This window comes from Coturnix japonica, chromosome 3 (assembly GCF_054131305.1).
Source record: "Coturnix japonica strain WE chromosome 3, WE-NBRP24, whole genome shotgun sequence".
Classification (NCBI taxonomy): domain Eukaryota; kingdom Metazoa; phylum Chordata; class Aves; order Galliformes; family Phasianidae; genus Coturnix; species Coturnix japonica.
Window position 1 is genome coordinate 60007538 of NC_140665.1, and position 25559 is coordinate 60033096.

A 25559-nucleotide genomic window follows, 5' to 3' on the forward strand; every position below is an offset into this window, starting at 1 on the left:
TAAGTTGAGTCTGTCTCTCTTTCTTCTGCTTCTTGGGTGGGGGGGAGGACTAGCTGGGCATTGGTCTGGGGGTGGTCATCAATTGCTTATGAAGTACTTGCTGTATACATATACATAGTCATAATGATTTTTCTTCTTGCTATCTAAGTTATGACTTCTGTCTCAAGCCATGAGATTCTCTCTTCCATCCCAGTGGGAAGGGGGGCAGTGAGAAAACAACTGTGTGGTGCTGAGACACCTGCTGGGTTATACCATGGCATATAGAAATCTTTCTCCTTTCTCTGTTCCCTGCCCCCTCCCCTGTTAGTGGTTATTATTTCAGGTATTATGCTTTCTCTGTAGGCAATGATGGAAATGCAGTGCTTTTACAGGATTGAAATAATTTCCATTTACCGTAATTTTACTTTAAAACTATGTTGCCCTGAAAAGAAAACAAACTGAACTTTACTTTTAACAGAGTATCAGGCAGCTCTGTATAACTTTAAGGTGTGCTGGTAGCATATAGAGGATAACAGGCTCTAAAGATGTGAGAACCATAAAGGAAGTTCAGAGTGTTGGGTATCAGACTTGCAGTCTGTCCTGAAAGAGATTCTCAGTACAGCTGTGATTTATATTAGTATGAAAGACGCTGTAGATCAACCAAAGCTCTCCTCAAAGGAGGCACAATGTTCATCTGTGGTGTGATGTGTGCCCAGGCTTCTGAACTGAATCTCCAAGGTGGATCTAGGCTTTGTTGTGTAACGTGGAATTGGGTATGGAAATGTTTTTTTATAGCAAATTTTTATTTAGTGTAAGCTTTTTGAGGATTAACATTTTTCTAGACATTCAAGGGACAGATTTTAATGATACTTCAACAAAAATGACTTTCATGCAGAATTTATATTTGATCACACAATCATTTTTTCAGTGTTCAGCTGATCTTTCGGTATTTCAGCAGAGGTAACTGTTGTAATACATCTTTATTTTAAATTCTCAAAGTTAATGATTGGCTAACCATTATGCCTTTGTTAAGAAGAAAAAACAGTTGTAATATACAACAAACCATCTACTGAGCTTACAGGACATGTAAATCTGGATATGAAGGTTCCATGTTTCCATGCAAATGCGTTTCTTAAAGCCTGATCCTATCATCAGATGCAATTAGGTAGATACTGTGTGTTAGTTCAGGGTATGCCTTCAAAATCATGGGAGATAATGCAGGAGGAAAGAAGTTTCAGAAGGCTTCATGTATGTAGCACAATACAACTAATGTGTTTTTATATATATATAAAATTTTCCAGTTTAGTGGTACACTTTAGATTTGGTGTGCTAACATTGAGCAGAATATTGCAGAGATGAGAGATGGAAGTTGCTTAAGTGCGTCTTCTTCCATTAATGTATGTCAATTACTTTTTTCTTCATGAGGAAAACACTGTCTTGTTCATACCATATATATATTACTACAAATCAAATTTTAATGCAGTGAGAAATTAGAGGTGCTACAACAATCATCAGTTCAAAACTGTGCATGCATTCATCTAAACATCACCAAACATGTAAAAGTTCAATTGAAAGCAAATATGCTTCACATCATAACTGTTCTCACTGAATTTTATTCTGAAATGTGAACTCAAAAGTGGTTTTTTCCTTATGATTCTAACAGGTGAGAAAAGTGAAGGAAAGAAGTAATTGTAAATGTTTTTCCCAAGTCAAATTTTGAAAACATACCTTTCAGCAGGGTAAAACTTTCAAACATGAAGTATTACCACTTATAGTTAACAGCTCACAGCAGTGAGCTAATTCTGTTATGCTCTGTTTCTTTTGCTGTGAGGTTGTTCGCAGGCTGACAAATGGATTCAACCCATAATGAATACGTGGGCTCAGTCTAAGTGCTAGCAGATGGTGGTAAACCAAGCTTGGACCGTGCCTGATTACAGAAAAAGGCTTGGCATTGGATGACTGATAGCTCTTCCAATTCTGTGCGTCATCCCTGGAGAATGCATGTTTCAGCAGCATCTTTCAGCATTTATTTAAGGTTCTGTGATTTTCATCGCTGTCTGGGAAGAAGCGTGGTGTTGTAGCTACCCCATGAAACATCCTAATGGCAGTTTGAGCATAATTTCAGAGCTGGAAGTAAGTGATAGGTAGAGTCGGCAGGAGTAGGTCAGCCCTGTAATGTAGGGGATGCCTGTGGTATCAACAGCAGGGAACTCCTTTTGTCATTAGGGAGCTTGGGACTTGTGTTTTCCTCACCTGTGGGCAACACCTGCATCTTGCATACCAACAGACCTGCATGCATTTCTGTAGCATTAAATTTACAATATGATACATATATGTTACATTTGGTTCCCAGTCTGTTGGGGGAAAAGAGAGATGCCAAAGAGCAGACTTCTTGGCCTCAGTGTGGTGTTCGTAGTCGACTTGTGGCCTCCTTCTCTCCGTATGTGTCCTAGGGCTGCCTGCTGGGCAAATGATTCTAGTAGAAAGGAGCTCTCCTTGGTCACTGTCTTTTGCAGGGAGTGTGGAGAAAGCAGGTCACCCTGTGAAGGGCTGAAGGGGGAGGTCCCATGGGAAGCTTTCATTGCAGGCTTGATGTGAGGATGAGGTATGGGTGGGTAACAATGCTGCTGTGGCACATATACAACAAGTGGCTTGTCAAACAGCTTGAGAGCTCCATGCAGCACTCTTGACCTGTGCGTAAGTGCTGAATCTGACTTGATGAGGATGCAGCACTCTTGTTGCTGTTACGCAGAGGCACTGACAGCTCACATATACGGCAGTACTAAAGGATTCGTGGCTGTGATAACCCTTGCTACTGGACCTTGTTTGGTTTTGATTTTTGTTTTGTTTGTTTCAGATCTAACAGCAGCTGCTTCTGATGCTGCTGTGTAACATGAATGGTTTCTGGATTTAATGTGTTGTTGTGAGCCACAGGTGTCAAAAACTCAAACCCTAGAAGTTACATTTTCAGATTTAAACTTAACCAGTCCACATCTCAGTTGCTGCAAACCACTGTTCATGGGTATTCCTTTTCTATCCCCAACATCTGTGCTTTTATGTTCCACAGGTGATCTGGAATTGTTTTTTGAAGGATGTTGATCTTTTGCGGGTCTTTAAATGCGAGTTGACTGCAGCATTTAGAAAGCTAAAGTAACTGCTTATGTGTACATGGATTTCCTTCTGTACTCAACAAGGCTCTGCTCTCAGTGCTTTTCTTACTTAGTGGCACAACATAATTGTGTGTAGCTTTTAGGTTCGCTTCTGATAAAACCCTCTGAACACATTTTCTGTCAGGTATTTCAATCTATGTGGTCTTGGTGTATTTCTGGTCAGACAGATTGTTTGACCTCCTTACGTTATCATTGCAAAAGAACCCCAAACCCTCAGAACAATATTTGAAAAGGAACTGGAACCTCCCAGGGATTCACATCAGCTTCACAAGGATGAATGCGAGCACTAAAACCAAGACTATGAGCAGGAAATTGAGCAGCAGGTTGAGACCTCTGTTGGTAGCAAGATCCATAATGTGCGCTGGTCTGCCCTCTTGTGCTCACAGCAGCCCTCTGGACTGTATGCTCGATGGTAAGCAGCGCAGAGTCACACAAATTTCATCGTCCTCAGCTGTTCACCTGTTCTTAGTTTCTGCCGATTATGAAAAAAATTATTAATAGAAGATACTTTTTTCTTTCAAAAAAACAAAACCAAACCAAAAACAAAAAACTGAGTGTTCCTACAAGCCTCCTTGTTTTTCCAAATGCCTTTTAAAAAGAAAAAAGTTAATGGAAGACTTCAATTTTGCACAAATTGGCTCTTTATTTACTTCTTCTGCATGCACAGAACTCTGCAGGACCCTGTGATGTCTGACACAACACTATTCTCAGGCTTTACTTCCAGTAGTAGATTGTTGGAAACACTGTTTTTCTAAAGGATCTCTGTAGGTGAAAAACACAACGTATTCTGGGCAAAATGCATCTCTGTTAATTAGAGCTTTTCCTATCTTTCTAGGTACTGGTGTTGTGTACCATGATATAGGTAGTGTTTTGCCAACAGTATGCTGCATAGGATTCATTGCATCTTCACAACCTGAATTCCACAAGAGGAGACCAGATTGCACTGGTAGAGGAGGCGTCTGTAGTGCTACTAATATCACATATGCCATAGCCTTTTGTATGATAATATCTTACTGATTGTTTTAAATGCAGATATGAGTATGTAGAAAAGAAAGGAAATGAGTATGACTAGTTATCCCTGACACTGAAGAGTTGCCAGACCTTTTTAATAACCAGCTAAGTTCAAGCTAAGATCAGAAGAGGGCACTGTTCTATAGTTCTGTATACTATACGAGATGGTACTTCTGTGATTTTTATTTTTAAGAGCAAAAAAACCGAAAAGTAAAAGCAACAAAAAAGAATCTTAGAAAGCAGTCATCTTGACTGAACTGGTTGTCAGATACTGCAGTAAATACAGAGCCCATTTAAAAATGACTTAAATGATCTGAGTTCTTGTGGAGATTACCATCAGTGTTTAAAGGAATTCTTAGAAATGTGTCCTGTCTCTAAGCCTTGCAGTGAGCAAGAGGTGTTCTCTCATCTCTTTCCGTAAGCAAAACACAGACGTCCTTCAGTATTTAACATCTAGTCAAAGCTAAAGGATCACATTCAGTGTAAAATATGATAGCCCTGGATCCTGTAGGACCTCACAAATATTTTTATGACAGTCAGTAACCATATAAAGCTGGTATCTGGCCATAATCTGTCATGCATCAGTCTGCTTCCAGATAGGATCAAGGGTACTCTCTGAATGAACGTGTTCATTGCTCTGTGTTCAAGTTTTGGCACAGCAGGCTTAAAATAAGGTGTGAGTGTGTATCTGATTATTGTTTTCCAGGTATTCTTTAAAAATTTCTGTGGAAGTTCTTTGTGCTTGGAGGCCAAACGCTTTGCATTTTGTGAGAAGCTTTATTAAAGGCTGTCCTACCCTTAAAGGCTGCCTTACACAGGTGCTGGACTGAGTGCCAGACTTGACAATGGCTACCTCTCTTTCACATAACTTTATTATTTTTTCCCAAGTAGATAATGGGATGGATGCTTCTTTTAAACAATTGCATTTGAATACCTTCTTTTATTCAGTAATATATTTTCAAACAGTCATTTTAATAAATAAAAATACACCTGATGCTAGTTTGGAAGCTCTTAGAAGTATACAAAGAAAAATACTCTGGGTTCAGTTGGCATTGTAAAGTGGAGCATGGGAGTAGTTTTTCATATCAACAGAACCCTGAAGTGCAGATGAACCTTATAGTACTTTAAATTTATCTGTGTTGATGTAAAATAACAGTATAGCTTCCAGCTTATTTATACCGTGGTTTATTCTTGTTTTTTGTTTTTAAATGATTAATGGCTTTTGAGGTACGTAAGAGGAAAGCAGGTATTGTATTTATAGGGAGGCTGTTTTTTCTTTATTTAGCAATGTTCTGCTTTGACTACAGGCTTGTAGATCTTATAATTCCAAAATGATCTCAGAATGGGTACTGCTACTTTTTGCACCCTTTTCTCTTCAGAAAGCTTTTTTAGTACAATAAAACTGTCAGCTATTTCCAGTAGAAGTTTACTTCAGTAAGTTCAGTGTAATCTAAAATGTCTGTATGAGAAAAGCAAGTATGGAAACCCTCTCATCACATAATATAGATTTAAAAAATAGAAGTAAGCTTTTCATTATTTGTCTTTTCCTCACAGAAGTTGTACACTGTGGCTTTTCTTCCTTTTAAGTAGTAGTAGTGATAGGAAAAGTGCATGTATGGAAAATCATGCATTTGTGAAGATGGTCAGAATGCATGAAACAGGAATTGAGGTTTATATTGACGGTTCTATTCATTATGGCTTGAAGTAGGATGTGTGTTTACATCAGTGTTTGCCTTAATCCTCATGCAGTAACTAATGACTTCGAGTGACTAACATTACCTCAGAGATCTGCTCTCAGTGTACCTATTTGCTAGTTGGGAAGTGTGTCACCAATGAGCTTGCATTACATTCAATATGAGTTTTTTTCCCTTGAATATTTCTTCCCTTTCTGCTCAGTTGTTCATTGTCAACCTCTGCTTATGTAATAGTATTGTTTGCCTAGGGTGGTGTAGAAAGAAGCTGGTTTAAAACATCTGATCTATGTATATTGATTGTTGAGCTTTCTTTTGAAGTTTGAGAGCTGTAATGTTTCTAGGAATTTAACCTAACACCAGCAACGTGTGAGAGGGCTGGAAGTCTGCTCAGGCCTGTTACTGATATCTGCTGGAGAAGAAGCTTCACCTTGTATTTGTATAGACTGTGTTTTATGTGCTAAATAAGTTTTTCTGCAGTGTTCTTCCTCCTGTAAATAATGATACGTATCATTTATCTTAGGAAAATACTTGCTTGTTCTCTAACAGTCATTTATAGTTGAGGATGATGGTGTTGCTTGTGTTTCTATGGTATGCCCCATTTGCAGTAGTAAAAATGACCTAAACCATTTTCTTTACCGCATCAAATGTAAGTCGCGTAGAACAGCAGTGGCAGATATAAAACTATCTGTAGTTTTAAACTTGGGCACTTGTTATATGAGCAGGCAATACTCAAGTTGGCTGAAACCAAACATTTAAGAACTTGGGGGTATTTATGATTTTGTTGTGTTTTTTACTTGAGCCATTTGTTTATGCTACTTACAGAAAATGAAATCTTTGCCAGTAAGGTAGTATGCGTTTGTCTGCAAAAATGTACCAAAAGATCTTTCTGGTTGTCATTTAATTCTGTATAGTTATATCAAGTGAAAATGGAACAGTGACAAATGCCAGTGGAGAAAAAAAAAAAAAAGTTGCCTTTTTGTTTTTTTACCCAAGGTGTGTGCATATAGAAATACACATATACATTATATATATGCACACATTTTATATATATATAATGTGTATGTATAATATATATGTATACTTTATATAAATAAATATGGTTACATATGTAAGATCCTTTAACTTTGAAGAAGAGCATTTGAAAATTAAAAAAAAAAAACAACCTTCAGAAGATACTTTTTGTTTTACTTTTGTTCTCATAAATGCTAGAACAAGGTGAATACCTTCAGTTGATAGCACAAAGATGGAACATGTTTTAGGACTCTGAATAGATGTTTTCCTACTCTGCAGTATGTGGTATGTGTGCCAGCAGCTCTTCTTTAGTCTGAATTTGGAACATGCCCAGTGGTTTATGGACTTCTAGAGAAACTCGAAGATCGTGAAAAGGTGCACTTGTTGTTTGTCTATAGGGGCTAACCCCTGGAGAACTGGCTAAAACATGGGGAGACTTACCAGCCCTCTGGAGAGGCAGTTCCCTGCACCAGTCAGAACAGCCATCTCTTGACTGAACAGATAAATTAGGTCATGCACAGCTGTGTAACAACAGGCTTTAGACACTGTTCAGCACAGAAGTGTGTTTTTAATACATGTGGCAGGCAGTAAGAGCAGCGCGATGGCTGGCACACAGCACAGCCTTAGTCCAAGTGCTAGCCTCTCTCCCAAGGGGATCCTTGCATTGGGGTTGGAAGTGGAGGTCGCTCTTCCCTTTGGGTGGCTTTCCTAGAGAACAGTGCAGAGAAGTGCTGGAACTTCAGAGGAGCATCACAATGATGCAGATCAGCAAGAGGCAGATTAAGATCAGGCAGAAATTCACAAAGAGCTCCTGGAGCCTTTGGCGTGCTTGTGGGTTGACCTCAATAGTTGAGGCTCTCCTCAGAGCAGAGCGGGTTATGTATTGGACCTTCTCCATGGCAGCAAGAAAGCAGAGGGCACAGATCAGAGGTTTTAGAAGTGCAGGAAAGGAGAGGAGTTGTCAGGAACAGTGTAAAGTGCTTGTTATCTTCTCTTTTTTGTTTAGACAGCCTTTGTGGAGCTGGGAAAGCAGGAAAGTGAAGAGTTAGAAATGCAGAAGTAAAGTGCTTCGATAGGTGCAGATGGAGATTGTTTTAAGGTTCTAAGCAGCTTGAAGTAAACACATTGTTTTCACAAGGGCTTTTAGTTTAAAATGATGTTTTTTAAAATGTTGTTTTCCAAGTTCAGGTTTGTGCTGCATTATATTTCTCCTCCCATCACCTGCTTTTCAACAGGGGTTGGAGACTGTAAAATGGAAATTGTGGAAATGTGGGACTTACCAGGTCCTGCCTTTTTATATCCTTATCTTTCCATCCTTTGTGGCCTGAGACTGAGGTTGCTTTCCACCCTTCTCCCCCCATTACTGCTAGTTTAAGCACACCTGAAGCTTTGTGTTAGGGCTGGAGGCCAGGATGCCTGGCTGTATAGATGATCAGACTTGTTTTGGAAGGGAGGAGAATTAATCTTTATGCGCTGCCATTCCAAGTAAAAATACTTCATATGGTGTGAAATTAAAAGCTAAACATGACTGATTCAAGGAATTTTAGTAGTATATTTTTCATTAGACAGGATAAAGACTAAAAGGTTCAAGTACACCGGCTGCTATGGGAGCAAGATAAAGCATGTATATTACTTTGTCTCCTGCTTGAAATAAAACATGCACTCTTGCATCTTCTCCCTTTTGATGGCCGATGGAAGCACAGGGTGTTGGTTCTCTTAGAAGTCCCAGTGGGTTATAAAAGCCCTACTGTGCAAATCTTCTGTGTTGAGAGGCTGTGTGCTTGCTTAGCTCATGGCAAAGGGTAGATACTATAGCAATGAGGAAAAATTTGTTCTTAACATGGTGATATTGTATACATCTCTCAAACGTTGCTCTGAAAGCTGAACTTGCCCCCTGGTGGTTTGTGAGTATATACTGTAATAGCATCTTTGACACAAGGCTTCTCCTTATCTTGTTTGGTGTGTTTTGTTGCGTTTTTGTTGTTTTTTTTTTTAATCTCTGGTGAATTATACAGATACCTGCCTTCCTCTCTTTCTTATATGCCAGGTAAAGGCCAACAGTTGGTTAGGTATCTGCTGCATGGTTTATAGGACATTCTGACTGCGATGTTTTATCACCCGTGAGCTTGTCTTCAGGTGTGTCTAAAACAGAACCTTAAAATGAAACAAAAGCATTTTTCAGGCTCTTTTTGAACCCTCCATGTGGGTCTCTAAGGTTAGGATGGCAGAAAACATGTATTTTCAGTATAGATGACAACACTGATATTAAAAAAAAAAAAAAGGCTTTTGAAAGGAAGCACATTATACATGGGATTTTTTAAATCTACTTTTAGGTGATTCCATGTGATGGTATCTCCAAAATCTGAACTTTAGATTTTTCTTACAGTGACTTGAGCTGTCGTTGGTCTTAGCTTCATTGCAAACAAAGTGCACACTGAGGTCTTAGTTTCCTAGCACTGACTGTTTTTCAGCTTTGTTTGACATAACTCTGTACCTGTTCTCATCTATGTAAGCAGTGAAGGTGCTCAGCAGGCACAGTGTGCTGTGCTCTTTGCTGGCTTCTGCCTGTTCCCAGGGCAAGGATTCCTTGAATTGGTGGCTTGGCATTTCCAGCCTTGAGTGGGCTGCTGTGGGCCAAGCCGTTTGTCTTCTGCACAAGACATAGGAGGTGAACCACTGATGGACATAAGCAAGTACAGCTAGGTTTATGGAGCTAGCTTGTGTGATGGACACTGTACAGAGATTAGAGTTTCCTGAGGATGGCTTCACCCCAAGTCACTGTCATTTTTATTTTTTTTTTAACTTATGGGGTGTGTAGCCTGTGGCCTCTGTGTGCAGCCTGCTGACAGCGAGCTTCACCCTAGCTATTCCATTTCTTGGGGGCACTCAGAAGAATTTGCAGAGGAATGGGATTGTTTTACCTGCTCCTATACACACTGAACCCATTTCTGTGGGCTATCTTAGATATCCTGTATGCTTGCAGGCACCTGTACATCATGATGCTGAATACATTTCCAGGGGCAGTGACTGAAGACATTAAAGTACTGCTCTAAAAGATGGGGTGGGCATCACAGGTGAGGAAAACATCACCAGTTCAGGGAAGCAGAGAGTCTCAGGGAGGACATCAGCACACAGCAGTCACTGTGCCAGAGTAGTGACACAAAAGGATTTAAAGAAGAAAATAGTATATTAGAGCATATACCCATTATTACTAGAAAAATACATAGAAAAGGGATGAAGAGAGGTCAGATTACAGTAACAGATTGTTTGGGGTTTGGAAATTTTTGAAACACCTGCATGTTGCTATTCTTACTTAGCTTGCCTGTGGGAGAGGTAAGCAAAGGGAACATATTCTGTATAATCAGGTTTTTCTTTACAAGTGCATAGTTTCAAGCAATAAGCACATACCTTACTTGTTAGTCCTCCATGATGCTGTCACCACCAGAAGTCTGCATAAAGAGAAACAGAGTTGGTAACACAGCTGCAGCTGAGTAGCCAACAAGGTCAAAAAGGGCAGCCTTACGATTAGTCTAAAATGAAGGCAATCACTGCACAGATATTAGTTTTCTTTGTTGTTTGCCCACTGTCTGTGCTTTAGGTCAATATGAAGAAGTATTATGCATGCACAAAACCACATCTTGAAAGTGCAGCAAATAGTGATATTTACTTGGCTTTGAAGCCAAACTGAATTGTCTTTGGGTGTAACGAGCCCAGAGGGGAAACTGTTGGTTGCATTGGTGCACAGTTGTCTTTAATGCAGGGCTGCTAATGGATGTGAAGGATCTGTCTCATGCCCAGGGCAGCTATGCAGAAAGACATGACATGGTTAACCCCATGTTGCTGTGTGGGGTATCCCCTACACCTGGGGCCTTCATGTGAGTCACCAGTTACAATTACTGCCTCCCCCTTCACTGACATATGACTGTTCCCCTGATTTGTGTCAGGCTATTTTTATCTTTGTTTCTGGATGTCCTTCACCATGAGAGGAGATCTGTGACCAAAGTGAAAACTGTGGGCCACGCTTGTTCCTGGTGCAACTGCACTGACTCCATTGAAGTCACACAGGATAAATTTGGCTCCTTTGGAAATGCCACAGCAATTTTAGACACAGTCTGTTTCCTGTCATATGTTTACTAAATGCAGTAGTGATATCAGTGGCGTGGGTCTGACATATTTGATTTGTTGCTGCCCTTTACAAGCAAGCTAAGCCCTGAAAAGGCATTGTTAAGCTGCTGCACAACAGGAGTTTCTATTTCACAGATTTTTACAATGAAATTTTAAAAACAAACAAAAAAAGCCCCAACAACAGTGGTCTCACTTCATATACTGGAAATAAGTCTCTAATAATCAGGATAGCAATGCAGAAAAGCACTTTTAAATTCTGCGATCCTTGTTTTACATGTGTAGAACTGTACCCAATGTAAGAAATTCCTCTGTACATTTGTGTGAGCAGCGTGGTGTTTCTGGGCACGTTCTCTGCACATTCAGAGGAGATGCGTTTAAAGGATTTGTGTGCACAGTGCCAAAGTGAAAAAGAAATGCTGTGAAAATAATGTTGATTGCTGTCTTTTGTCCCAGCTGTCCATGGATTTTAAGGACACTGGTGTACTAAGTCTTACAGGGAGTTATAGCTCTGCCTGCACAGTGCGCCTGCAGTTAATGTGTAGGCATGCTTGTCATCTCTGCTGGCTTCCTGTGTTAATGTATAGATATTATTCCCAGTTGCACTGCTTTGTTTTGAACCTGGCTGTAAAACATCACCTCACTGACCGTGTGGAGCCATTTCACTTGAAACTTCCCAAGTCTGAAAAGTCTCCTTTTCCGAATTGACAGCTGATAAGGAACCGGTCTGAATTGGCTTGAGAGACTTCTAGTGGGTCTCTGCTCTCAGTTCAGTGAATAAAAGCTTTCACTGATAATAAAAGAAGTTGCTTGCAGGTTTTCAACTGCAGAAGGGATCTGTACAGGTATGTTACAGTTTTCTTGTAAAAGAATGAAATGGTATGGAGGCAGCTTGCTGGGTTTTACGCCTTAAGCTGGGTTTGTATTTACCCACACTAGGGGTGCAGGATGCTGTTTTCCATTCTGATTCTAGGCTGTGAGCTGCACCAGGCAGTTGTACCAGTGGAAAAACTGTCAGCCAACTCAACAGCTTGACTGCAGGGAACAAAACCCTGATTTAAAAAAATAGTGAAGAAAACGTAAGGGGAAAAAGAGCTGGCAATCAAAAACAGACTGGGGTTGGTGAAGGCAGGAATGCAGAAAATACTGCAGGTGAAGACAAACTGAGGGAGAAAGTAAGGGGAAAAATGAGCAAAGGAAGAGCGTGGGAGTGTGGAAAAAGAGCAAGGAATTGCATGAGGAGAAACAGAAAATTGCAGCTGGACTACATTAAGTCAGTGCAAGGTGCCACAGACTCACTAGTAGGATAGGGTGTAGTTTTATTTATTTATTTAATGGCATGCAGAGATTATTGCTTTTGGGGTGGGGAAAAATAACAGCTGAACTCAGATTCTTGGATGTGCAGGTAACTGGAAAAGCGAACTAATTTTTCTGTTTTGAAGACTGTACTGTACTGAAGTGTCAGTGTGGAAGGCTCATGCTTTAAAAGCAACAGTTTAGATTCCGTTTTTCCCCTTTTACATTTTTCACTTTGACTAGTTTTGATGTTCTCCATGTTCTAGAGATGAGATCATCAGTTAATAAGAGCCTTTCTCTATGTTTCAAGGCCATGAGAAAGATTAAGGTCTAGATATATTAAAATAATAATAATTAAAAAAAGGTAAACTATTAAATTCTTGAACATGCATAGCCTGGCATTTTAAAATTTATTTTATTATTATTATTTTTTGGAGGATATTCACGTACTTTGTGACTGACTGTGACTTCTATCTCTATTTCTGTCTATTAAAGCAGACTAGAAGCTTCTGTCTTTGGCTCGAATTTAACTCTAGGTTAAATTCCCTGCAAGCGCTGCAGAACAACACAGTGGGGTCTTGGGCAGGTGCCTCAGCCTCCACACTCATCTGTTACCTCAATGAAGTAGGATGGAAGATGCTATGTACTTTTTTTCCAGCTGTTTTATATTATTTACTTTTTTTTAAAATAGAAATAGTTATTACTGGGAGGTGGCTCCTTTCTCTACTGCATGCCCTGAGAATTTGACACCTTGTAGTTTCAAGTTAGGTTTTAGGTTCTGGTGATTCTGATGTTACATATTATTGATAAATTGGATAGGTGCAATGTGAACTGGAGTGAGTGAATGTGAACTGAATTGCATCTTACAATTGCATCTTACTTACAAAAGTGTACAAGTGGATGGGTGTTCTGAAAGTTATTTCTTATTTTAGCTTTTTCCAACAGCAGTGATGTGACATGGATTGAAAGAAAAAAGAAGTAGATAAATAAGGTGGATAAAGTAACTCAGTGCCAGGAAAGTCCTCATAAGCCACATACTAATCTCTGGAAAACAAAAGCAATCTTCCAGTTCTAAAGTATTTATCTCATAATCTAGGGAACAGGACATAACTTTCCAGCTGGGTTTTGGTTTCCCAGCTGGGATGCTTTTCTATTTGTAGTTCTAATTAGTGCTACGGCATGTAAAAAGGTGTGTGCCTTCCCATGTAGGTGTATCTCATACATTCTTGTTTGCTGAAAAATTCAATCAGAATCACCTTTATGGTGTCTAATTATGACCCAACCTTAGTTTTGAGCTACACAATGAAGATGCTACTTCCTAAACCTTTTAGAAGGATGAGAAATGTAATGCCATTTTTAAAAACAGATGTGATGTATACATAAATCAGAATCTCTGGAAATACCCCAAAATACAGTTGTCTTTAGAAATAAATGGCAAAGAAGCAGAAAATTGCTCTCTGCGTGCTAAGTGTGGTACTTCATATCTGATTCGTTACAATTGCTGGTTTTGCTGAATCTGAACGTCTGCAACATGGGATGTTAGCAGTGTGAAATTTGCAGTTTTGACTAAACAGCAGAGCTTTGCTCATGTCTACTTTGGAGCAGCTTCTCTGCACTGCTGTGATAAAGTATGTGTGTGATAGCTGGAAACCAAGCCATGGTGGCTGCAAGTGGGTCCCTGAAGAGCTGCCCTAGCGCTGAAGTTCAAGTGTGCCTGCATAGGCAGCGTCATTTTAAAGATGTGTACGTGCTACATGTGTTGTAGGAGGGAAGGTGCTCTGCTTGATAGAAAATATACACTTTTTTTTTTTTTTTCCATTTGAAAACATTTTAAGTGAATCCAGTGCTAAAAATCATTTTGCAGAATCTTCCTCCTTGTCATAGGTTTTGGATTTGAAGGTAGTGTGGGTCTGTAGTGCTGCTGCTGCCTGCTAGAATCAGCTTCTGGAAAGCTTCCCAACAAGCTGCCTGGCTCCAGGGCTGCAGAGCTTCCAGCCACTGCCTTCATGAACGCTGGTTGCTGACCACAAAGCCAGCTGCTCCTGGGTGTCCCTGCCCAGTGCCTACCAGTCAAAGGAAAAGGAGCCAGGTGCCTCACAACGTCAATTTGTCCCTTTCCTAAATCAAAACTTTAACAATACCGAAGAAATAAGGTGGGCATCAATGGAGCAGCAGCTTTAAGGAGAAATTTGTTGTGAATAAATCTTATTCCTTGTAGCAATATTCATAGATGTTGAGTTGTTTTTGTATAAATATCCTTTGTGGCATGTTCCTGATTGAAGTGTGTGTCTTGTTGCTTGCTAAAGCTGTATTTTGTTGTACAGTGCATACACTCTTCCCTAAGTTGGAATTAAGTGGATTACTTTCTGCATTATAGATTAATTTTGCGATGTTACAAATCCTAGTTACCTTTTTATTTGTTATTAGAAGTATTCTAGCTTGGCAGTTACAGTGACCAGAAAGACCAAATAAACCTTTCAAAGGAATTCACGGCAGTTATGTTGTATGAATTCAATTGTTTAAGTATCAAATGATGTGATTCAATTCCATTTCTAGTGCTGCTATAAACCAGTTAACGCTTGCAACGAAGGATGGTGGTACTTCATACAGCAATGGAAGTTTTTGTTGGTCATTGTCACATCAGTAGAGCACTCCTCTGTGAGTTCAGTGGCGGAGGAGCTTTGCCTTTGTGGGGCTGAGACACGCAGCTGGGTAGTGCCTCTGTGAAACTGAGTTACTCTATGAAGGTTTTGTATTTAAAACAAAGCAAACCAAACAGATTAAGAGGAGGAATAAAGGTTGAAGGAAGGTGATGAAAGTTTCTCACTGCTTCTGTGACAATGCTTGTATAAATCGTCTGCCCAGGGATAGTTAAGTGTCTCACCAGCATGTAGAAAAACCTCAGCTGTCCCTTAAATACAGCACTGTATAAGTGACTCAGAGCAGATGTGTCTAAGTTTCCCTACTTTTAATGAATATTTAGAACTGGCTCTTAATTTGAATAGCGGAGCTTATGCAGAAAGCCTCAGCTACAGTGCCTTGCTGTGAGGGTTAAAAGCATCAAATAGAGGGTGCTTACCTCTGTTGCAGGCTCTTGGGAATGTGACGGCAGCTGTGTGTGGGTCTCTGGTAGCCTGTCCGAGTCTGTGACCAAGTGCTGGGAACAATTGAGGAGGCTGAGGGGAAAAATAACAAAAGTTCTAGAGGCAGGGCTCCTGGTGTCATTCAACGACGCAGAAGTTGTGATTGGCCTCAGCCCTGCCTTCTGAAGCCCGCAGTTTTCATCTCTACTTGTTGGCAGCGGGAACATGTTCAGTTTTGGCAGCTCCTCTGTCCATGTGGGGCTCAGGGAACTGCGGCCAGGGCGCGAGGGAGGGGGTGAGCTGTTTGCTGTGGCCTTTTTTATGTTTACTTATGTGAGAACTTAAATAGGAGTTGGTTTGCAGGGCTGTTCAGGCTGTAGTAGTTTAGCTACAGCAATGCAGTTTCTCATTAACAAAATCCAAAATCCCTAGTGTCAATGCATTCCATACGGGATTTGGATCTGGAATGATGTTCCTTTGTACCACAGGTTTCCTGAACTATGTGCTCTGTGTGTGTATATATAGATTCAGTAATATTGTTATACAGCTGCTATATGGTTTACAGTGTGGTGTGAGTTCTGCAGTATCAGCTTTCTTCTGACCATGCTTGAACTTAAGTAATTTTTTTCTGTATTTCATGCCTCTTCCACCCTCTTGAGTTAATTTGTGGGTTGGAAGGTGTGGTGTGTGGTGGTGATGGTGTGTTTTTCCAAATAAAATTCAGCATGTATAAATTAATCTTCTGAATTAATCATTCCTATATAATTTTAAGTATTTTACTTTTCTCATAAAATACCACAGTACCCTTGTAGCATCTGGGAATTGTGCCCATATGATTTTGTGCCCTGTACTCCAAAGAGAAGTGCAGCTGGATAAGACGCAGAAGGTATCCTGCAGTGCTTTACTCATGTCTGGGGAATGCCAGGTAGGGCCACAGCACACATTGCATCCTGCACTTGTAAGGAGGTTTGTGCTGTCTGTTGCATGGGCCACATTTGAGTAGTGGGGTTCGTGCATCCAGGAAATGGAGGATTTACTGGCTGTGGAGGCACTGAACTGCTGTGTGTGAGAGCACCCTGCGTCAGGCTTGGTGTGTGGACGTTACAGGCAGTGTGAGCGTTATCCTCATTTGGAAATGGCAGGCAAAAATACAGAAGCTCAGCCTAACTCTAAACATTTAGATCCAGTTTTGACAGTTGTTGCTTAGCATAGATTAGTGTCTGGCTTTGAACAAGAAACCAGACGTGATAGGTTGACTCTTTTCAGTTGGTTTATTGTTTAATTTTTTTTTCTAATTCCCTGTAAGCCATGCTGTGATGCCTACTTCAAGCCAGAGGCAAAAAGTACTTGAAGACTTTGAAGGTGATAGTTAGCTCTTTTATGCTCTTCATGGCTATATTACAATTAAAGTTAGAAACGGAGTTTTTATATTATAAATGTGACTGTTTTCTGTTATCCTTTAATAAATCCAGGGTCACTTGTTTCAATTGAAAGTTAATTGAGTATCACCACAATTATAGTTCTTCACCAGTGCGGAGAGTTTCATAACTTACATATAATGACCTTATTAACATTATAAATCTATAACAGTCAAGCAAACTGCATTTGACCTTTTTTTGTGAGGGAAGCTTCATGTTATCGCTTGCTATCCTCCAGCAAAAGCACTGCTATCTTTGCAAGATGTAATATGAAACTTGTACAACTGTTACTACTGAAATTCACACCTTCTATTTGTTATTAGAGTCCTGCACCCAGCACTGCAGTGACTAATGTCAATTCTTCCCTTTGACCAAATCATCCTAAAATCATAGGATTAGTTACTCTTTTCCTGATTCACACCTTTTTGTGTTGGTGAAATGCTTGTAATCAGCATTCTAGAGTTTTTAAACGTGATATGCCCGTAAAGAGTGCTCATTTTTGTTACTGAGCCACTGTCAAGCGAGGAGATGCAATCATAGCATAGTCTTCTTTTTAAAGAATGGTATTTAATCGTGAATGATAAGGCATTAATGCAAATGGTCATACCACATCAGAAATGTAATGCATGCCTTCTCTATGTGTCTAACTCAGATAAGAAATGTTACATTAAATGCATTTCCATTCTTATTTTAGTAAATAACAATAAAATTCCCCCAACATAGCTCTTGTGAATGCATTGGATTTGCATTGGTGTCTCCCTGGCAAGAGGCTTGCTGGGATACCATCTCTCCCAGAAGCCTGTCCAGGTTGGTTTGGTGTCACACACTGGTGGGGCTTGCAAGGACCTGTGCGAGGCAGCGTGCTTCCCAGGGACCAGGCAGCAGGACCCACGTGTGTGAGGGCGTTTGTATGCTCTTCAGTTCCCTCCTTGGTAGCTTGTGTCTGAGCACCCACGGAGACCAGAAGGGAACAGCTTTTAAAAAAGGAATTTGTGTTGGAGGTTTTGGTCTGCTTTATTTTGTTCTGGGGAACAAAAATGTGCAGCTGTTGCTTGCTTGACCTTAAATGGAGATGGTCTGGGCTTTCTCCAGTGGGATTAGAGATCTGCCACCAGAGCATGTTTCTTCTCATAAATTTATTTGGAGATCCGGTTGATGTTTGGGATAATGTCCAAAAAGAGATTGTTATACTCCAGCATACTGACTCCTCCATTTAAGTAATAGTAAGACTTGTATCTGTAACAGCAATAATTTCCTATGATTTATTTTATTTTACTTTTTCTGCTTTCATGTCTTGGTTTTGCAAATGTCAACTGTAGAGACACTGCTAGCTGAATACTCTGTGTGCAGAGTTTGCGATGTCAGTGTTTGACCTGTTGATAACCTGCAACACCACATAGAAGTGAACCATAACCCAAATCTCGTTATTTATAAAAGTAGAGAAATTCAGCTATGAGTCCGTGTACTTGGGTTACTGCCATATTCCATAGCGTTGCACCAGTAGTTTTCCCTCATACTGAAGAAGAGTACATTAACAATATCATACAGCCTTGTGTTGCATGTCTGGTTTTAAAGCCATTAGAAGTGAATGGAAGGGAGAAGTGCTTGTTCCCACAGATGTGCACTGGATTGTTTGTGTAGGAGGAGCAGAGTGGCAGGTAGCGATATGAAAGTTGAACACAAGAATGCAAGCTTTCCTTTTGTAAGTTTTTGAACTGATTCTGAGGTGCAGTCCATACCCACTGCCCTGGGGACCCTGTGCCAGTACCTGACCACCCTCTGGTGAAGTGCCTTTTTCTGACTCCCAGTCTGGCCCTCCCACACACTGCTCCATGCTGTTCCCTTGGGTCAGCACTGACCCTCTGCTCTCCATAGGGACCTGTAGGCCACCATGAGGCCTCAGCTTCCTCCGCTCTGGGCTGACACAAAGCTCAGCTCAGCCACTCCTTATACAGCTTGCCCTCCAGACCCTTCACCATCTTCATAGCCCTCTATGGGACACTGCCTAATAGTTTTATGTCCTTATATTGTAGCATCTGAAATTTCACAGTTGTTGAGGTGAAGTCCTTTTGGGTCTTTCCAGGTCTCCTGTTCAAACACTCAAAGCTGCTGACGGTCATTTTTACATTGCAAGGTGCTGTGATCTGCAGCTTCTTCAAGGAAAGGTCAGGTTGGGAGTCAGGAAATGGTTCTTCACTGGAGGGTGATCAAGTGTGGGAACAGGCTCCCCAGGGCAGGGGTCATGGCACCAAGCTGCTAGAGTTCTATCATCATTACCAGTGTTTTCATATGCTCTATGATCTTTGTGGGCTCCTTCTAACTTGGGATATATTATAGTTCTAAATCCTGCAACAAGGGTAGAAATCCAGCCATCAGCAAATATGGATTGTGAGGTGCTTTTTTTATGTTCTCTGGTAAGGGAAATGCATCTTTCAGTTTTATTGTATTACATGTATCCTTCAGTTATGTTTGTACAGAAGACTGAGTTCAACTTAAGGGCAGTTTTTCCTTATATTCAAAAATACAGGCGAAGTACTATTTTCAACCAGTGTGAACAGCAGTCCAGATTTACCGCAGGTGAGAAAATAGCCTGATCAATTTGGAGATGTTCACATTGCTCACAACTTTGAGTTCTCTTGCTTGAATTTGATAGATTTATGACCCAAATGTTTCTGTTCTCTCTGATGCTTCCTTTAATACTTTACCTGGATCTGGAATATGAGTAGATTCTGACAGTCATTTATCAATGTTTTCTAGGTGCATGTGGAAAAACTTGCCTTTTTGAGACTGCAGATTTTCCTCCTGCTATCGTGATGTGATTCTGTGATTCTGTGATGTTTATGGCTTCTTTTAGTATTGTAGAGGACAGCTCTGCTGAGAACTGTATCCTCAGTGTCATGTTCATCTCCTTTGGGAGAAGTAGTGTTTACTTCAGCTAAGCATTGGACAGTCATTAAGTAGTCTGATCCTCACATTTTGTTCTTTGTTATAAACAAGATGAACTAACTTTTGAACTTGCAACTTTTGAAGCATAACACTGCAAAGTGATTAACAAACCTGTATGAACAGAAAATGGTGACTTGGGCTGAACTATTTCTCATTTTGGGAATGTTTAAGGCTCTGGCAGGGCTAGTTGGTTATTAGTAAATCAGGCAAAGGCATTTTCAGAAAGGTCAGCCTGAATGTTTTCAGTATAGTCGGTGTTACTGGCATGAACTTGTAACTATTAATGCAGATCACAGAACTCACAAGTGTGTCAGGCCTGTTTATTGTCTTTTGTGCTTTGCCTGGGGTTATGAGAAAAGCGGGGAAACAAGAAATTTGCCTGGCTCTGAAAATTGATGGTAGCTTCCCATACCCCTGTAGAGAACTCTTGTTTGCCTTGGATGCAACTGGACTAGCACAGACTTGACTTCTTCTATTTTACAGCAAAATACTGATGGCACAAAAACCCTGCTCTTTCAAATTCTTACTTATATATCAGTGAAAATAGATTAATGAAGGTCAAAATAATTAGTAACTTGAAGAGTAGCAGTTAATTACAGTAGTGCAAAGTGCCTTCAAAATAGCAATGTGATATAAATTAAGACATTCGTGATCATTGTTAGGGTGGAAAGTTTTTTCCTTCTTATGAAATGCTTGTGGGAATTGCCTTTGGTGTTTACTGGTGTCCTCAGTTGACTAAGCTGAATAATGTGTTTTAGGCGGTACGCAGAGATCCTAATACCTAAGAAACTGTGTTGAGTGTCTTTGAGATAAACTGTTCTAGCAAGCACAGATATTAGCTGTGTTATTTGACATGTTATGAGTGATGGATGAATGGCGGGACAAAGGCATATGAAGGAGAGATAAAGTTGGAAGCCATGTTTCAGTTGCCAAGTGTTGATGCTGGACTGTCTCCACTTCAGCAGCAGCACAACAGAAGAGAAATGGCTGGGTTTGGACTCAGCTGCTGCCTATCTCCGGCTGCAGGTTGTCTGAGCAGAAACAAATGATGAACTCACCATTCAGCCTATAGAAGCAAAAAAGTTCTCTTGTGTGGGACATTACAGAAACCAATCCATGTGGCATGGAGGGGCTGCTTGTAGGTCAGTTGCCAACATCACATCCACCTGCCTGATAGGCATCATCATTCAGGTTGGCATGGAGACAGTGTCAATCAGACATCGAAATTTGGTGTGCCAAGAGAGGCTCTTCATGCTAATTCTTAGTTGGTCCTACTTTGAGAGGTATATTTGAGAAATGCAAATGAGAAATACCTTTCCTCCTCTCGGTTTTTATTTTATTCAAACAGCGGAAAGCCTTTCCTTTCTTCAATAACAGAATTTTGTTTCACAGTTACATATGCAAGAAAAAAAACCACTTTATCATAAATACTTTGTATTTTTCTTTTACCCTGTTATGCAAGATGGCAAAATAAAACGGTGATTTACTCTTCTAATTCAGACCATCGATTGTGTTAAAAGAACAGATTTCCCTATCTTAAAAGTATTTCCTAACTCTGTATTTTTTTGTGGGCAGCTGCTTCCTGATAAAAATTCCTCTTCTTGCTCACTGGAGGAGAGAAACTTTGCCATGCAGATTTGAATTTGACTAATATAAGTGATAGAGCATAGCTTAATGGAGATAGTTATAGACTAGAATGTGAAGAATAATGAATTTCAGTCCCACTTACATTACCGCATTTGAGGACATCTTTGGTTTCTTCAGAGATTGTAAGACATCTGTTTTGAGCCTTAATCATAGAGAAGCTGGATAAAGGCTTGCATGTACAGCTTTGAACCAGCTTTTAGTTCCATCCAAATGTTTAGTATTATTGCTGTACTGTTACTGCCTTTGTAAAGGTTTGCTGCAGATGTCTCTGTTTTCCTTTTATTCTCTCTATATTGGACAAAAGGGATTCTCCAGCCAGGTGGGCAGGAGGAGACTGTTCCAGGCTGAAGTGTAATGCAGCACTACAGTGTTTTCTAGCAGGATGAAAAGTGGCGTCTCATACCATTCACGCAGAAGACATAGCTTGATCTTTATTTTAGCTTAAAGAATGTTCTGGATGGATATGACCATGTTTTTCTAATTCAGATACTTAATTCAACGACTGTCTGGTTTGTTTTCTTTAGCCAGGAATAGTCTTGCTTGTGTTTGACAAAGCCACTATTTTGTTTACATAACTTGGTTTCCACACTAGAGAATCTGCAGCATTTTGGTACTTTCTGATGAGCCTTGGGGAAAAAAGCATCTTCACTTGTATCTCAATATCATTTCTGTAAAATTTGGCTAATAAAGGTAGTTTCTTTGTAAGATCTCTTAGAGACCTGCGAGTGGGATGTGCTGACTGATGGAGGTGGAAGCACTATTTATTTTTAGTGTGATTTTTCTCTGCTGTTTCTACTTATATTAAGATGCTAGGCCTGCCCCCATTGATTTATCTCTTATAGAAGGAAAACACCTTCACACACTGACACCAGTGTTAAAATGCACCCTTACATCATCCTGCTGCTTTTGTTAGAGACAAGTGTGTTTCAAGTACCCCTCATAAACTCAAGTGGAAAAGGTTCATAATTTGGATTGAAGCCAAACAGTTTAAGACTCCATCACTTGTTCCACGCTCAAGTTATGTGACTATCTTCCATGCTTGTGTGGTTCCCAGTTTAAAAGAGAAACCTGTGTTAAACTAGTTGGGTTTCTTTTATTTGTCAGTGGTGCGGATATTTCAGGCTGGAATCTTCAAATACATGACACTGGATGCTCTAAAAGTTGATTTTTCAGAAATAAAGGCCTCTGTAAATTTGTTCTAAAATTTGGTTGGGGGGGGGGGAAAGAACATAGTTGTCTTTTTCCATCATCTTTGTGTTCATGGTAGTGAGAGCTGAAGAACAACAAAAGTGGGTTTAGCTGTGATTGAGTTTTCATAGAATCACAAGGTTGGAAAGGACCTATAAGATCATCTAGTCCAACTGTCCTCCCTTTACCATACCTAGGGAAAAGCCCTAAACTGTATCTCCTACCTCCCTATCCAGGCACTTCGTTTTGTGGGGTGTTGTGTTGTTTTTAGTTTGGGTTCATCCACATAAGGGTGTAAAAAGTAGTGGAGAAGGCCTGATCACTACCAGATCATCTCTAGGTGCTCTCAGTTAAAACACGTACAGAAGTTGCATCTGCAAAACTTGAAATGCATAGTTTATGAGGAATTTGTCTGGATCCCATTCTTTGTGCGAGTGCCCACTGAGACTGGTTCTGGATTGCTATTTTTAAATAAAGTGTCCTTTTGTGAATTTGTGTGAATACTTGGTTTTGTTTTCATGTAAATATTTTGAACGTTTATGCTTTATTTTTCTGGGAGTTTTTTGTTTGTATTTAATCTCTGTTAAATCTGATGAATGTTAAATTCATGGTTAATGTTTCTTTTAAAGCCATGAAAAGCTGAACCAAACAATGCAGATGAAGAGAGGCCCTGTTTTCTGGTTTTGGGCTGACACTCTTCACAGAATCTAATGATGATCCATTTGAAAAATGGAGCCCCTTGATCACCTGAGGTTCTCCTCCCCAAATGCTACTCCTGCTTCAAATTACATTGAAAGGAACACCCCTCTCTTTCAAGACATTTGCATGTCAAGAGATTCTGATGCTCTGCTTCAGTAGGGTCTTCTAAATCTTCTTTTCCAATTATTGCACAGCTGTTCTTTTTATCTAATGTTTGCTTAAGTTAAACTCTTTTAATTATCCTCCTGTTAGAAAAGGGCTCCTGTCCATTTCCGTGCAATACTGGTGCCTGCTCTGCGCATCCTTGCGGAGTTTCATGCAAGCTGGCAAAAACAGAAGTATTTTTGCTTTTTTTCTGGGTCACTTTTTTTGCATCTACTTTTCTTTGAGAGTAAGCAGGAATAATATTCAAGTAATGAACAAGCAACTGACACAGACTTTATCAAACTGATGTTTATAGATATCAATGATGTTTATTTAAAAAAAGAGATTTCTGTAGGTGATCACAACTGGTCAGTAGGCGTCTGAGTGCAAATGACCAAGATGCTGTACTTTCAGAGATGCTTCCATTCATGATTGATTTGTGACTTACATTTTCTCCCCAACTAGTCCTTTTCTAATCCATTTCTGTCTTACTCACGCAGCCCATAAAGTCTTTCAGTGAATAATGTATGCCCTACTTTTGTTTTGCATGTGAAACAGAGGGCACTTTATGGGCTTCCAACAACTATAGTCACTCTTTTGGCATTCTGCTTTTCAGGTCAGAATACAAAACACAAGAAGTGAATTTAACTTCATTGTGCTGTTTCCCTGAAGGTTTCAAGGAAAAAAGGTTATGGTTGTTCTTGTGGAAGCTCCCTTTCATCTCCTGGTTTCTTTTGAATAGAGAAGGTTTGAATTTAACTGTAATGTGAAGATAAACCAAACACTTAATAAAACAAGTGCTTCTATACTTAGGAAAGCCCCAATTGTTATCAGTGGAAAATTCCAGACACTGTTGCTTTTAACGTCATGTTAAGTGGCACCTAGAAGTGTTTTGTGTTCATAACATTTGCCAGAATATAAATGGAAAGGATTTTTGACAAAAATAAAATTGGTGTGGTGTGGACTGTAGAGCAATGTTATAGCAACACACAAAAGCAAGAGCTGTTTAATTGCTCTTGGGAAGATAGGCAGAAGAAGGTGCCCAGCTGGCAGCTCTGGAATTGCTGCTCGCAGCCTGGTGGAGTGTGGTGGCTCAGAGTGGCTGATGTGGGAAGGTGCTGAGGGCTGTGGCCAGTCTTGGTGTGACCCTCCTGCTCTCACACACAACAGTGCACTTCAGGGGCTGTCATACCAAGCCTCCTGGGAGTCACTGTGTTGACTACTTAGTTTGTTGGTTGAGACTTGCCCCGTAATGTCTCATATTCCAGTGTATTGCCTGGGTTTTTTCCACAGCTCCTGCTGGTTGCATTTGGGTCACCGACATGTGCAGTCCTTGCCTGTGGGCCAGGGCTGTGATACCCGACCCTAAGCGTGCTGCTATCACTCAGCTGACCTACCTGCTCTGGGCTGTTCAGAAAGCACTGTCATGTGGAAGGTCATTTTCTTGAACTAACTTGCAATTCTGAGCACCAGATGTTGGCTGATAGTCATTGATTAGGAGGCTTAGAAATTATCCACTGAATGGATAGTCTTTGAAGAGTTTGGCACCATCTGAAGTCAAGATATCTCAGTTTGAGGTTCATACTCACCCAGTGCAAAGCTGTGCCACTGCATGTAATCTCAGATGCTGCTTTTCTATGTAGCAATGTGTGCCAGCGTGAGATATCATGGCCTGGTGTGGTGGATCCAATGCAGATAACCCATGTGTGTACAGGCAGGGAGGGGCTGACAGGTATGAGTGTCAAAGAGAGGGGAAGGAAGGTATGTCTTGATAGCAGCCTATGTGCATGCCACCCTAAGTGACCACGTAGCTGCTGTCAGAGCCATGCAGCTATGCTGGTAGTAGCAGTGCTGTGTTTTTCCCTCTGTAGTGATCAGCAGAGTTGGCCACAGTATTTCGTTTCTATGTGTCAGTATCCCAGAAACTCACTACCCTGATGTAAGCTGCTGGAGTGAGGAATCACAGCTTCCCTCTCTGCAGTTGTCAGATCCAGCCTTGGCAGATGAGAAGCTGCAGTACTAGTGGTGCTGGGAGAAGGAAATGCACAAATGGCAGCACCATAGAGGACAGGTTCCTCACTGGCTGCTGTGGGATGAGTCTCTGAGGGCCCAAATGTGTGGGTCGTGTCCTGTCTGCAGCACTGCTTTTGT

The 25559-nt window shown here is 40.4% G+C and overlaps 2 protein-coding genes across 7 annotated transcripts in view; one reads left to right on the forward strand and one right to left on the reverse strand.

Annotated features, from left to right (window-relative positions):
- CEP85L (centrosomal protein 85L) overlaps positions 1-25559 on the forward strand; it is a 121089-nt gene that overhangs the window by 58732 nt on the left and 36798 nt on the right. The window lies entirely within an intron of this gene.
- On the reverse strand, positions 861-15448 carry PLN (phospholamban). Of its 3 annotated transcripts, none has more exons than XR_001554269.3 (4): positions 15363-15448; positions 10274-10314; positions 7307-7886; positions 861-3621 (listed from the first exon to the last, which is right to left on the reverse strand). XR_001554269.3 is itself a non-coding variant. In XM_015858644.3 (3 exons), the coding sequence occupies exon 3, from the start codon at positions 7761-7763 to the stop codon at positions 7605-7607; it is 159 nt and encodes a 52-aa protein (XP_015714130.1). In that variant the 5' UTR covers positions 7764-7886; positions 10274-10314; positions 15363-15448; the 3' UTR covers positions 7414-7604. The 3 variants fall into 3 exon arrangements, 1 of the variants encoding a protein (XP_015714130.1); XR_001554268.2 differs by lacking the exon at positions 861-3621 and adding an exon at positions 3773-3911; XM_015858644.3 differs by lacking the exon at positions 861-3621 and having other exon boundaries at positions 7414-7886.